Source organism: Borostomias antarcticus (assembly GCF_949987555.1).
Source record: "Borostomias antarcticus genome assembly, chromosome: 3".
Taxonomy (NCBI): Eukaryota; Metazoa; Chordata; class Actinopteri; order Stomiiformes; family Stomiidae; genus Borostomias; species Borostomias antarcticus.
The window spans coordinates 14,601,313-14,615,154 of record NC_140236.1 but is presented as its reverse complement, the minus strand read 5'-3'; the positions used below and the strand labels follow the sequence as shown (position 1 = coordinate 14,615,154).

At 46.9% G+C, this 13,842-nt stretch overlaps 1 protein-coding gene across 1 annotated transcript; it reads right to left on the bottom strand.

The window, feature by feature from the left end:
• Positions 1 to 478: 478 nt before the first annotated feature.
• aaas (achalasia, adrenocortical insufficiency, alacrimia) lies at positions 479 to 13,760 on the bottom strand. Its single transcript, XM_084436472.1, has 17 exons — positions 13,683 to 13,760; positions 13,308 to 13,423; positions 12,835 to 12,962; positions 12,372 to 12,427; positions 12,073 to 12,164; positions 11,901 to 11,947; positions 11,382 to 11,480; positions 10,257 to 10,400; positions 10,002 to 10,122; positions 8,156 to 8,280; positions 7,953 to 8,013; positions 7,669 to 7,759; positions 6,890 to 6,983; positions 5,942 to 6,009; positions 4,724 to 4,805; positions 4,075 to 4,159; positions 479 to 662 (listed from the first exon to the last, which is right to left on the bottom strand). Exons 2-17 carry the CDS (start codon positions 13,416 to 13,418, stop codon positions 507 to 509), a joined length of 1,560 nt encoding a protein of 519 aa, XP_084292598.1. The 5' UTR covers positions 13,419 to 13,423; positions 13,683 to 13,760; the 3' UTR covers positions 479 to 506.
• Positions 13,761 to 13,842: the final 82 nt, after the last annotated feature.

Below are 13,842 nucleotides of genomic sequence, written 5' to 3'. Positions count from 1 at the left end.
TGGTTTCTGTTTGTTTGAACTAATAGGCATAAATAAAGGAAAGGAAATAATATGCTGATTGGAATTGTGAAGTACTGTATTTTCTACATCAACAGTAGTGTTGCTTCAAGGTGTGGTCTCAGAGGCCTCTGCTTCCCTCTTCTTTGTGTCACACCTCTAATCTGCCCTCTATAGCAATAAAAGTTAGACTCAACAGCGATGTGTTCTCATTCAAAGAGCCCCTCCTATATTAAAGCCTTTTAGCTGTATTTCAAACCGTTATGATCCTAGAACACTCAGTGGTAAGAAGAATGTATCGGATTGTAACATTACTGTCTGCTTTACTGGTGCCTACCTAGACAGTGCTTTGCATCTTGTTACAAAATAAATAATATATTAGTCTAATCTTTTCAATTGATCCTGCAGAAATATGAAAGGGGGATTTCAATCAACAGTCTCATGTTACATAAATCTTTATACAAATTTATTCAAAGTCACAAACATGATGTGTGTGTGTGTGTGTGTGGTCAGGAGATGAGCTCAGTGTACAGCGTCTGGTTGGCGTAGTCGGCGGGTGCGCCCTGGGGGAGAGGGAGTGGGGGGCTTCCTCCGAGCCCCAGCTGGGGGACCCCGGCACTCTGGAAGTAGAACGGCACGTGGGTGATCCTCCCACTGGACCAGCACTGGGGAGAGAGACACAAGACCAGTCACTGTGTTTAGACAGAGAGACAAGACTTCGGTCACTGGGGTGTGTTTAGACAGAGAGACAAGACTTCAGTCACTGGGGTGTGTTTAGACAGAGAGACAAGACTTCAGTCACTGGGGTGTGTTTAGACAGAGAGACAAGACTTCAGTCACTGGGGTGTGTTTAGACAGAGAGACAAGACTTCAGTCCATTATCCTAGAGAGGCGGGCTGTAGCTCAGTTGGTAGAGCGGGTCATTCAATGATCGAAGGGTCAGTGGTTCAAATCCCAGCTCCCACTGTCCACATGTCGATGTGTCCTTGAGCAAGACACCGAACACCAAATTTGCTCCCAATTAGCACCTTGCATGGCAGCTACTGCCATTGGTGTGTGAATGTGTGTGTGAATGGGTGAATGAGAGGCCATTTTAAAGCACTTTGAGTGCTGCTAAGGTGGAAAAGTGCTATATAAGTACAGTCCATTTACCATTTACTGGGGTGTGTTTAGACAGACAGACAGGCAGACTTCAGTCACTGGGGTGTGTTTAGACAGAGAGACAGGCAGACTTCAGTCACTGGGGTGTGTTTAGACAGAGAGACAGGCAGACTTCAGTCACTGGGGTGTGTTTAGACAGACAGACAGGCAGACTTCAGTCACTGGGGTGTGTTTAGACAGAGAGACAGGCAGACTTCAGTCACTGGGGTGTGTTTAGACAGAGACAGGCAGACTTCAGTCACTGGGGTGTGTTTAGACAGACAGACAGGCAGACTTCAGTCACTGGGGTGTGTTTAGACAGAGAGAAAGGCAGACTTCAGTCACTGGGGTGTGTTTAGACAGGGAGGGAGACTGCTGTTGCACCAGCACACACATCCACAGCTTTGGTAGAGACACCAGTTGGGCTGAGAGTGTATAGACCGATTCATGGAACGTTCGTATTCAAAATACTTCAACACTTTGGTCCATCTCAACAACCGGTTTGCCACAACGATAACTGTAGCAAACGTTAGTGGCGCTAGCTAGCTAACATTAAAAATGACAAGGAGCTATTTCTTGAGCCTCCCAAAGGCAGAAGAGACGAGATATGTGAACAATCCCACCGCCGAACAAAGTTAAAGGAGTAGTAAAGGGAAAATGCATGTTTAGCCCTGTTTTAAGGTTACTTATGATCATATACAATGGTTCTGATCAAAACATTGACAAAACTAGCACTTTTGAGAAAGTCTGATAATTGCTCTACCACCGTTTTGGTCATACAATGGATGTGGGTGGGCACCATGAAAAATCATTCAAAAAACATGTTAAACCCTCAATTTCAAAGACAATAAACTCACCGAGGTGTTAGTTGGCATTCTGACATATAATTTGCCATAAAGTAAGATTCTAGTTCATCTGGAAAGGCTTTTTAAAATATTTAGCATAGAACTATTTAGTCGCAGCACATACGTGTGTAAACTTCCGCAAACTAGGTAGCCTAGCAACATAAACAATAACAATAGCTACCGTAAGTAGTTCCGCTTCCTGAATCCCCTCTGCGGATTGATCTACACATCTACAACAGTTGCGTCAATACAAGTCAATGGATTTCATAAAATGATCAATAAAACCCTACAGGATTCATACTTTGCGGCGAATTTGATGCCAGAACACCAACGGACACCAATTACCCCCTCGGTGAGCTTCTTGAAATCAAGTTTAACATGTTTTTGAAAGATTTTTCAAGGTGCCCACCCACATCCATTGTATGACCAAAACGGTGGTAGAGCAATTATCAGACTTTCTCAAAAGTGCTAGTTTTGTCAACGTTTTGATCTGAACCATTGTATATGATCATAAGTAACCTTAAAACAGGGCTAAACATGCATTTTCCCTTTACTACTCCTTTAACTTGGACTTTTTGTAAAAGTTTCCGACTTGATTGATGCACCGGAAGTGCACCAGAAGTTTACTTGGACCAAGTCGTTTCTAAAATTCCATTGATAAGGTCTTGAAGAGACTGTGTGAATGTCTAGTCCAGCAGGTCTTATAACCTAGGATAGGACCGAAACGTTTTTTTGTGTATTCAAGTTCTTTAGTGGCATGGAGCTATAGTGTGCGGGCATTCCCCTTCTATCACTGACACTATCCGGCCTGACCCCTATTCAAGTGATGTGCGTCTAGTCCTTCTCTCCTCTAGTCCAGCAGGTCTGACCACGGTGAGTTGAGGGTGTATAACATGTTGATAGTAATACTGAGGGTGTATAGCATGTTGATAGTAATACTGAGGGTGTATAACATGTTGATAGTAATACTGAGGGTGTATAACCAGTGTTTCTATGAGGGTGTATAACATGTTGATAGTAATACTGAGGGTGTATAGCATGTTGATAGTAATACTGAGGGTGTATAACATGTTGATAGTAATACTGAGGGTGTATAACCAGTGTTTCTATGAGGGTGTATAACATGTTGATGGTAATACTGAGGGTGTATAACCAGTGTTTCTATGAGGGTGTATAACATGTTGATAGTAATACTGAGGGTGTATAGCATGTTGATAGTAATACTGAGGGTGTATAACCAGTTTTTCTATGAGGGTGTATAACATGTTGATAGTAATACTGAGGGTGTATAACAAGTGTTTCTATGAGTGTGTATAACATGTTGATGTAATACTCAGGGTGTATAGCATGTTGATAGTAATACTGAGGGTGTATAACATGTTGATAGTAATACTGAGGGTGTATAACCAGTGTTTCTATGAGGGTGTATAACATGTTGATGGTAATATTGAGGGTGTATAACCAGTGTTTCTATGAGGGTGTATAACATGTTGATAGTAATACTGAGGGTGTATAGCATGTTGATAGTAATACCGAGGGTGTATAACATGTTGATAGTAATACTGAGGGTGTATAACCAGTTTTTCTATGAGGGTGTATAACATGTTGATAGTAATACTGAGGGTGTATAACAAGTGTTTCTATGAGTGTGTATAACATGTTGATAGTAATACTGAGGGTGTATAGCATGTTGATAGTAATACTGAGGGTGTATAACATGTTGATAGTAATACTGAGGGTGTATAACCAGTGTTTCTATGAGGGTGTATAACATGTTGATGGTAATACTGAGGGTGTATAACCAGTGTTTCTATGGGGGTGTATAACATGTTGATAGTAATACTGAGGGTGTATAACCAGTGTTTCTATGAGGGTGTATAACATGTTGATAGTAATACTGAGGGTGTATAACCAGTGTTTCTATGAGGGTGTATAACATGTTGATAGTAATACTGAGGGTGTATAACCAGCGTTTCTATGAGGGTGTATAACATGTTAATAGTAATACTGAGGGTGTATAACCAGTGTTTCTTTGAGGGTGTATAACATGTTGATAGTAATACTGAAGGTGTATAACATGTAGAACTCTTACCACGGTGAGCAGGGCTCCATGCGGGAAGTTGGGGTGGAACTGCATCAGCCTGGGCTCCGCCCCCTCCTCCCCCTGGACAAAACCACTGAGCAAAGAGTGTTGATCAACACACAAATACAAACAACAAAACTAGGGTGTATGTCCACGGGGGAGCTGTGTTTTAGAGCTGGCACTGTTTTCTCGTAGTGTACAATCAGTAATGAGCTCTAGGGCGCTATAGAGACGAGAGCTGTGTTCCAAGAGCTTTTTAGCGCTACAGCGCCATGAGCTCTAGGCTTTTTTGGCAGTTGAAAAAAGTAAAACTTTTTGGGCTAGAGCGCAGGCTGTAAACGGCTGTCCTGACAATGACAACGGTGAGTTTTTGGCAAAACCGCATAGACAGCGAACGTTAGCACTAGCTAACATTAGCTAGCTATCTTAACTTGGCTAGTTAATCTGCAGTCTGCAAAAACACGACACTCGTTGCTAACGTAGCTGTAAAACATCGGTAGCCTAGCCGGCTCTAAACTCCAGCTCTATACTAGTGCGCTCTACGCAGCTGTAAGCTTGGCGCTGTTCAGCTACATACAGCTTGTTGGTGGACACACAGCCTAACCCGACTCTGTGTTCCACGTCCATACTGTGATGTATTACACCAGCACGTACGCACCATGGCAGCAGCTCAAAGATGGGGTTGGTTCGCGTTTTGAACACGGCAATCATAGCAGGGCAGTCTGCTGCTTGGGGGTCACCTGACGAGACAAAGAAGGAGTGGGTGAGAGAGAGGAGCGAGGGGAGGAAAGACAGGAGGTGACAGACTGAGGAGAGAGGGTTATATAATGAAAGGAGGTGACAGACTGAGGAGATAGGGTTATATAATGAAAGGAGGTGACAGACAGAAGTGTGTGTTATAATGCGAGGAGGTGACAGACTGAGGAGAGAGGGTTATATAATGAAAGGAGGTGACAGACAGAAGAGTGTGTTATAATGCGAGGAGGTGACAGACTGAGGAGAGAGGGTTATATAATGAAGGAGGTGACAGACTGAGGAGAGAGGGTTATATAATGAAGGAGGTGACAGACTGAGGAGAGAGGGTTATATAATGAAAGGAGGTGACAGACTGAGGAGAGTGTGATATAATGTGAAGAGGTGAGGAGAGAAGGTTATAGAATGAGAGGAGATGACAGACAGAAGAGAGTGTGTTATAATGCGAGGGAGGTGACAGACTGAGGAGAGAGGGTTATATAATGAAAGGAGGTGACAGACAGAAGTGTGTGTTATAATGCGAGGAGGTGACAGACTGAGGAGAGAGGGTTATATAATGAAAGGAGGTGACAGACAGAAGAGTGTGTTATAATGCGAGGAGGTGACAGACTGAGGAGAGAGGGTTATATAATGAAGGAGGTGACAGACTGAGGAGAGAGGGTTATATAATGAAGGAGGTGACAGACTGAGGAGAGAGGGTTATATAATGAAAGGAGGTGACAGACAGAAGAGTGTGTTATAATGCGAGGAGGTGACAGACTGAGGAGAGAGGGTTATATAATGAAGGAGGTGACAGACTGAGGAGAGAGGGTTATATAATGAAGGAGGTGACAGACTGAGGAGAGAGGGTTATATAATGAAAGGAGGTGACAGACTGAGGAGAGTGTGATATAATGTGAAGAGGTGAGGAGAGAAGGTTATAGAATGAGAGGAGATGACAGACAGAAGAGAGTGTGTTATAATGCGAGGGAGGTGACAGACTGAGGAGAGAGGGTTATAGAATGAAGGAGGTGACAGACTGAGGAGAGAGGGTTATAGAATGAAGGAGGTGACGAGCGCTTGACTGATGGGAAGTTTAGATCGATAGACAGATACAGTAAGATAGATAGATGTATAGTCAGACCTTTGAGAAGCACAGCTAGTCTCTCTCCTCTGGGGTCCCAGGCTAGAGACTGGACCTCTCCGCCCACCCTGGGAGACACACACACACACACCCACCCACCCACCCACCCACCCACCCACCCACACACCCACACACCCACACACCCACACACACACACACACACACACACACACACACACACACGATCAGATCATGTGTCAGGAGATAGCGAATCACACATTTGTATAGAGTGCCTAAGCGGAAGGAGGAAGAGAAACCTGGGACCTTAAATCAGAAAAACGGTAGTGATAAAGAATTTCTTGATCCCGTTTGAATTGTGCCATGACCATCACATATGATGTTTGTCAATTAAAACATACATTTTACTCATATCTGTTAACTCGCAAGTTAGCTTATATTAGGTAGCTGACATTACACTTGTTTAACACTCACCAAAACCTTAAGCCAATCCCAAATGCCAGCTCTTACAGAACTGGCTAACTCTCCTTTTGCATTCCTGCAGCACTCAACATGGCCAGACTAATAGTGATTTTCCATCCATCCATCTTCATCCGCTTATCCGGGGTTGGGTCGCGGAGGCCGCAGCTCCAGCAGGGGGCCCCAGACATCCCTTTCCCTAGCAGCATCAACCAGCTCTGCCTGGGGAATCTTTAGTAGTATAGTAGTAGTAGTGATTTTCACCTTTTAAAATAATTTTAGACTTATTCTGGAATAACTGCTTTGCAGTTTTATGACAAACTGCGACTTGCAAAATTATGTTTTAAATTGACAAACATCGTATACATTCGGTCATGGCACAATTCAAACGGGATCAAGAAATTATGTTTATCGGCATTGACTAGTGTACATATGTTTCTGAAATAAGGTGGCATGGGACGGCTCTTCCTGCTTCCGCTCAGACACTCGCCCAGCAGCCCTCCAGCCACGACCCCTGACCCCTGTCCTTACACCACGTCTCCAGCTGGAGTGTTGAACGTGATCTCAGACAGGTCAGCCACCACTGCTGCTGCCTTCGGTCCTCCTGACATCCCCAAGGGCGCCCCTAGTGGGGAAAAACAGAACATACCTGTATCAAACTAGAAATGGTGCTTGGGGAGCACAGACCTCTGTCCCTGAATGCATTTCGTGGCTCTATGTGCTGCAAAATTGAATGGGTTTGATATTGGCCCATGCTACACCCCTCCACCGGCCGGCTCGGCCGTGTTTTGGGCAGCTTGTGGACCCGCCTTTTGATTCGGATGCGCTCCAGAATTGAATGGGTTGTTAGTTGGCCCATGATACACCCCTCCACCAAGTTTCATGAAAATCTGTCAGGTAGTTTTTGTGTAATCCTGGTCCCAAAAATGAATGGTGATGAATGGACGGCCGTGTTTGGGCTGCTCACGGACCCGCCCTATAATTCGGATCAGTTCCAAAATGTAATGTGTTCTAAAGTGGCCTATGCTACACCCTTCCACCAAGTTTCATGAAAATTGTTGCAGTAGTTTTTGAGTAATCTTGCTGATAGACGTAGGGAGGGACATACAGTACATACAGGGACATACAGTATACACAACACCAAACACATTACCACTCCCCCAGCTGTTGGGTTAAGTGAGGTAATCAACTCAAACAGGTAGGCGGTGTGGTATAACATACGTAGCACATTTGAGGGTTGGAGTCTGAATGATTGGTTCATCGAATGTGTGTGTGTATGCGTGTGTGTGTGTGTGTGTGTGTGTGTGTACCTGGTGCGTCTGTGAAGGTCAGGGCGTAGATAACGGTCTCTCCCTGTACACTGAAGAGCAGGCGGCTCCCATCAGGACTCCAGCAGCCAGACTTCACATTCCAAACATATTCACACACACAATGGTTTGTTGACAAATCCTTTCAAAGGGTCTTTTAATTTATAAGACATTTTGAAGAATGTTATCTTTATAAATGTAGTTCCAGATGGACACCAAGTCTCATTCCGGGTAGTAGACACACGAGACACTGCCAGTCAGTGAGCAGTGGCACCGTGACCTCTCACCTGACAGCGTCCCCTCAGACATGGCCATCGCTCACAAGTCCACATCCTGGTCTCCCAAACCCTGCAGGAAGAACGCGCGCAGTGTGAGACATCCAGACCAGCCGCATGGCCTCGGACATCTCACAGTACTGGTTCTTGGCACACAGAGGCCTGACCATGGCGCCCAAACTCCCCCAGCCCCCCCGACAGCGCCCGCCTCTGACCTGAACAGCGCCGAGGGCGTGGAGGCCAGCACACGACTACCGTCAGGAGACCAGGACAGGAGGGTCACCCCTCCCCCCCCCACACGCTGCAGGGGAACACTGCTCTCTGCTGCCACATCCCACACCTGAGAGAGAGAGAGAGAGAGTGAGAGAGGGAAGGAGGGAGAGAGAGAGAAGGAGGGAGGGGAGAGAGAAGGAGGGAGGGAGGCAGAGAGAGAGAGAGGGAAGGAAGGAGGGAGAGAGAGAGAGAGAGAGAGAGGGAAGGAAGAAGGGAGAGAGAGAGAGGGAAGGAAGGAGGGAGAGAGAGAGGGAGAGAGAGGGAAGGAAGGAAGGAGAGAGAGGGAGAGAGAGAGGGAAGGAAGGAAGGAGGGAGAGAGAGAGAGGGGGAAGGAGGGAGGGAGAGAGAGAGGGAAGGAAGGAGAGAGAGAGGGATGGAAGGAGGGAGAGAGAGAGGGGGAAGGAGGGAGGGAGAGAGAGAGGGAAGGAAGGAGGGAGAGAGAGAGAGGGAGACAGAGAGGGAAGGAAGGAAGGAGGGAGAGAGAGAGAGAGGGGGAAGGAGGGAGGGAGAGAGGGGGAAGGAGGGAGGGAGAGAGAGAGGGAAGGAAGGAGGGAGAGAGAGAGGGAAGGAAGGAGGGAGAGAGAGGGAGAGAGAGGGAAGGAAGGAGAGAGAGAGGGATGGAAGGAGGGAGAGAGAGAGGGGGAAGGAGGGAGGGAGGGAGAGAGGGAAGGAAGGAGGGAGAGAGAGAGGGAAGGAAGGAGGGAGAGAGAGGGAAGGAAGGAGAGAGGGATGGAAGGAGGGAGAGAGAGAGGGGGAAGGAGGGAGGGAGAGAGAGGGAAGGAAGGAGGGAGAGAGAGAGGGAAGGAAGGAGGGAGAGAGAGGGAAGGAAGGAGAGAGAGAGATGGCCTAGTTAGTAAGGGTGGGAAGCGGTAGTGATCTCATGGTTTGGTTTGATTTGGATTCTTGGGGTCACGGTTCAATTTCAAATTCGATTATCGTTGTTTCTATACTTGATTCTATTATGATTTACATACATGTCCACCATTTGACTGCACTAACCTACATATAGGGGGCCCTTAATGGTAGGGGAAACACTGAAATACATCCCAAGCACACAATTATTGTGAAAACAGGATACAATCTAAAAATAAATATATTGGGGGGGGGGTATAAATTAGATGCTACCTCCATACGGTATCTGGTGATATGAACAGGCCTACAGTAGGGTCAACGCTGCGCCACGGCAAAACCACCGTTTAACGCGACCGTTATTAATGCGGCTGTCCGTTCCTGCGCCATGCTTTTGACATATGAATGATTCTACAGAAAACTGAAATGAGACTTGTTTTGTTATTTGTTTTAAATCAATGAATCAAACAATTTACAATATTATGTATTATGTATTATGTACCTGTATGAGGTTGGCCTATTTCTCATAATTTTTAGAATATAGTCCAGGCTTACTATAGTTTCAACACTGATTCATGCATGGTAACCACAAAGACTGCATTTAAAAACCCCGGAACCACTTCTGGGTACCCTAAAGCTTTCGAGTCCCTTGACAGACAACTTGGCTCACTGGGCAACAGTCAAATGCCATTGGAAACCAGTACGCACAGCTTAATCTGAGATCAATAGCGATGTTTCCACCCGGTCGCAACTAGACATGCAGTATGTTGAATGACAAATAGGCTGCTTGCTGTTGCTGTCACATTCACTTTCAGACTTCTGTTCTGCTCGCAACAATAGCCTGGCGGGGCTCTGGAATGGAGAGGCTTTTGGGGGGAAGACCAAACAGTAGCACACTTCTAGCAGAGTGCCAGTTCACCAGAGAGCTCCGGATCATACCATCATGGCAGTGTCCACGGGGGAGGCCGACACCAGGAGCGAGCCGCTGGGTGACCATGCGATGGAGGTGACCGGAGAGTGGCCCGGGTGAGACAGGACCTGAGCGCAGCCGGACGACGGTCTGAACAGGAGGGAGCGGGAAAGAGGGGACAGGGAGCAGGAGCCATGTAATACTGGGATATTAGGCATGGATCATCCAGCACTGCATTGACCCTCCGGAATATTCTGTGTGTGTGTGTGTGTGTGTGTGTGTACCTGGTGGATAGCGAGGTGGGGTCCACATGCCAGACCAGCAGACAGTTGTGACAGGCGACGGCCAGGGCGGAGGCACACAGGGGCTTCCACTGCAGGACGGCCACACTGCGCTGCAGACGGTGCTTCAGGGTGGGAGCTGTAGCACTGAGGGACAGACAGGACAGGAAACACATCAGGACAGGACAGGAAACACATCAGGACAGGACAGGAAACACATCAGAACAGGAAACACATCAGGACAGGAAACACATCAGGACAGGAAACACATCAGGACAGGAAACACATCAGAACAGGACAGGAAACACATCAGAACAGGACAGGAAACATCAGGGCAGGACAGGAAACACATCAGGACAGGAAACACATCAGAACAGGAAACATCAGGACAGGACAGGAAACACATCAGGACAGGACAGGAAACACATCAGGACAGGACAGGAAACACATCAGAACAGGACATGAAACACATCAGGACAGGACAGGAAACACATCAGGACAGGAAACACATCAGAACAGGACAGAAAACACATCAGGACAGGAAACACATCAGAACAGGAAACACATCAGGACAGGAAACACATCAGGACAGGACAGGAAACACATCAGGACAGGACAGGAAACCCATCAGGACAGGAAACACATCAGAACAGGACAGGAAACCCATCAGAACAGGACAGGACAGGAAACACATCAAGATAGGAGAGAAAACACATCAGGACAGGAAACACATTAGGACAGGACAGGAAACACATCAGGATAGGAGAGGAAACACATCAGGACAGGAAACACATTAGGATAGGGCAGGAAACACATTAGAACAGGACAGGAAATGCATTAGAACAGGACAGGAAACACATCAGAACAGGACAGGAAGTACATCAAAACAGGACAGGAAACACATCAGAGCAGGACAGAAAACATATTAGCTGAGAGGGACAGACAAGACAGGAAACACATCAGTTTGATGAGACCAAACAGGGACAAATTCAGAGGTGAAACAACAACCAGGATCTGTTTCAACATGTTTCCCACTATGTCTGGAAACTAAAAGGATTTTGGTGACGTGGCGATGGGGGGGTTACTGCACCCCTGCTCTATCCCCAGAGCATGGGCTCAGATCCATACCTCTTTGGGTTGTAGATCTTGATGGAATCATCCAAGAGAGCCACGGCGAACTTGTCTGTGTGTGGGTGCCAGGCGAAGCCGCGGACCGCGCAGTCAGACCTGACACAGCAGAGACACACACCTCACTGAGACAGAAGACTCGTCTTCTACCGTTTAACATCTGTCTAACCAAGACCCCCTGTAGTTTACACCTGGCATTAAAATGGGTCTTGTATCCAGCATCCAAAGGGTGTCAGGGGTGAAAAAATAAATCACCAAAAAGGAGCTACAGTGCGCAGTCTCTTCAATCTTTGACACTATGCGTCCCTGACCACCTCCGGAGGGGGTTTGGGCGATCAGATCACAATCCGTCCTCAAAACTTTTGGGTGCATTTACACCTGTACTTCCATGTGGTCTAGCGCCGTGTGACTGCACTCAGGTCACCCAAAACGCCTTTTAATGCCAGGTGTAAAGGGGTTAAGTGACTCAATAAACACAAAAACAGAGTGGAACGGAAGCCTGGATGAAGAGCTACTTACCAGTCGAGCACCTGGGAGAACTCAGCGATCATACCCTCACTGCTCAGCTACAGAGGGAGGGAGGGATAGATAATTACATTATCATATTGTCATACATTACTGTCATTACCTAGTTATATAAATGGGACATACTGTACATAACACAGCAGGGAAGGCCCGGTAGAACGCTTACTGTGAGGTGGGGAAACAGAGAACCATGGAACGAGGAGACCCAGCGCAGCAAAGCCAGGACACAGCTGGAGCTCATCGTTAGCCATTTGGGCACTGGACACACACACACACCCCCACACACACACACCCCCCCCCACACACACACACACACACACACACACACACACACACACACACACACACACACACACACACACACACACACACATCGTAAGAGAGAGAGAAAGTAACTGTAGTGCCTACAAACGACAGTGTGAGGATCAAACTGCGCTGAGAGCAGGACTCTCTGGGTTCACTCACCCTCCTCACTAGAGTTCACTATTTCATCCAGGAGTCCACAGAGACCAGCATCTCGCCTGGCAGACACACACACAGGGAGGGTTAGGGATGGGCCAGACCCGTCTCCACACTTCGTCTACGCTTTGCCAACGCTGGAGGAAGGTCTGGCTGCACTCATTACCATTCAGGGTTGCGCTGTATTTCTTTATTTCTGTATTTCTTTAAACCAATCACAATTGTCTTCAGCGGAGTGGCTGCTAAGTTGTTGTTGTTGTTTCACGTAGTCTGGATTGCATCTGATTGGACCGACAACAGATTCTGTCGCCACTGATTGGGCAGTAATACACAGGTAATACACAATGACAAGGCTTCCTAAAACCTACATGCGTTGAGTCAGACTAGGGAAGAAGCAACAGCAATGTCTCTCTTCTCTCTCTGTGTGTGTGTATGTGTGTGTGTGTGTGTGTGTGTGTGTGTGTCTCACCATGCAGATGCACTCCTCATCCACAGCGTCTCACAGTGGTCCAGGAAGGCTGCTTTGCTGCTGCTCTCTGGTCGGCTGTGCGGCTTCAGCGACTCTCTTGGGAAGTACAGACTCAGAGGGCCCGACTCCTATAGCAAACAGTCACACACACACACACACACACACTCACACACACACACACACACACACACACACAATAAAGGAGGTTTACACACACACACACACACACACACACACACACACAATAAAGGAGGTTTAGCTATCAAATTCTTCTTCTCTCTCTAATACAGTCACGCTGTTTGCATGAGTGTGTGTGCGCGTGTGTCTGTGTGTGTGTGTGTGTGTGTGTGTGAAAAAAGGTAATTGGCAGGGGGCTAGCTAGCGTTAGTTGGCTAACTGGCGTGTTAAGCTTGGTGGCTAGCCAACTAACGTACCTATAGCTACTAGGTGATGAGCTATCCAGCCAGTTCTACCTGTTTCTGAGAGCTGTCACTCGCCGTCCCAGAGACGAGCTCGTTGTTGGCCTCGTACAGGGTGGTCTGTCCGGGGAGCGGAGGAGGGAACAGCGCCAAGGAACACATCATGCGCACTGAAAAACACACATGATCAATAACTGAAGTTAGGCAGAGCAAGCAAGCTCCACACACTAACGTTAAAGTTGGCTAAGTTAGTGTGTAAAAGCTAGCTACCACCACTAACGTTAGCTAGCACTAGCTACCTAGCTAGCTAACTTAGCTATTAAAGTTAAAGCTGCATCATTCTACAGTTAGTGCTACGCACAAGACACACAGCTAACTAACGCATATACAAGCCACAGTTACACAGACATAATGTTGTTTGTAAAGTACCTTTCTTTTACTATAGGGTTCCTCTTCAAATCAGAGACTGCGCTCTAATGAAAGTAGCCCGCCGTGCTCAAATTCTACGGATGAGTGCAAAGAACAAACAGAACGGAACGGAATTTTCACTACGCGGATTCAAGGACTGCGGCCTGCTGCCACCTATCGG

Excerpts from the sequence above, each read along its gene's own strand:
- aaas (XM_084436472.1), bottom strand. The coding sequence starts at position 13,418 with ATGATGTGTTCCTTGGCGCTGTTCCCTCCTCCGCTCCCCGGACAGACC. Across the intron at positions 12,165-12,371 it reads AGTGAACTCTAGTGAGGAGG|TGCCCAAATGGCTAACGATG; the intron begins GTGAGTGAACCC and ends GTGTGTGTCCAG. Across the intron at positions 663-4,074 it reads ATGGAGCCCTGCTCACCGTG|TGCTGGTCCAGTGGGAGGAT; the intron begins GTAAGAGTTCTA and ends CTCTCTCCCCAG.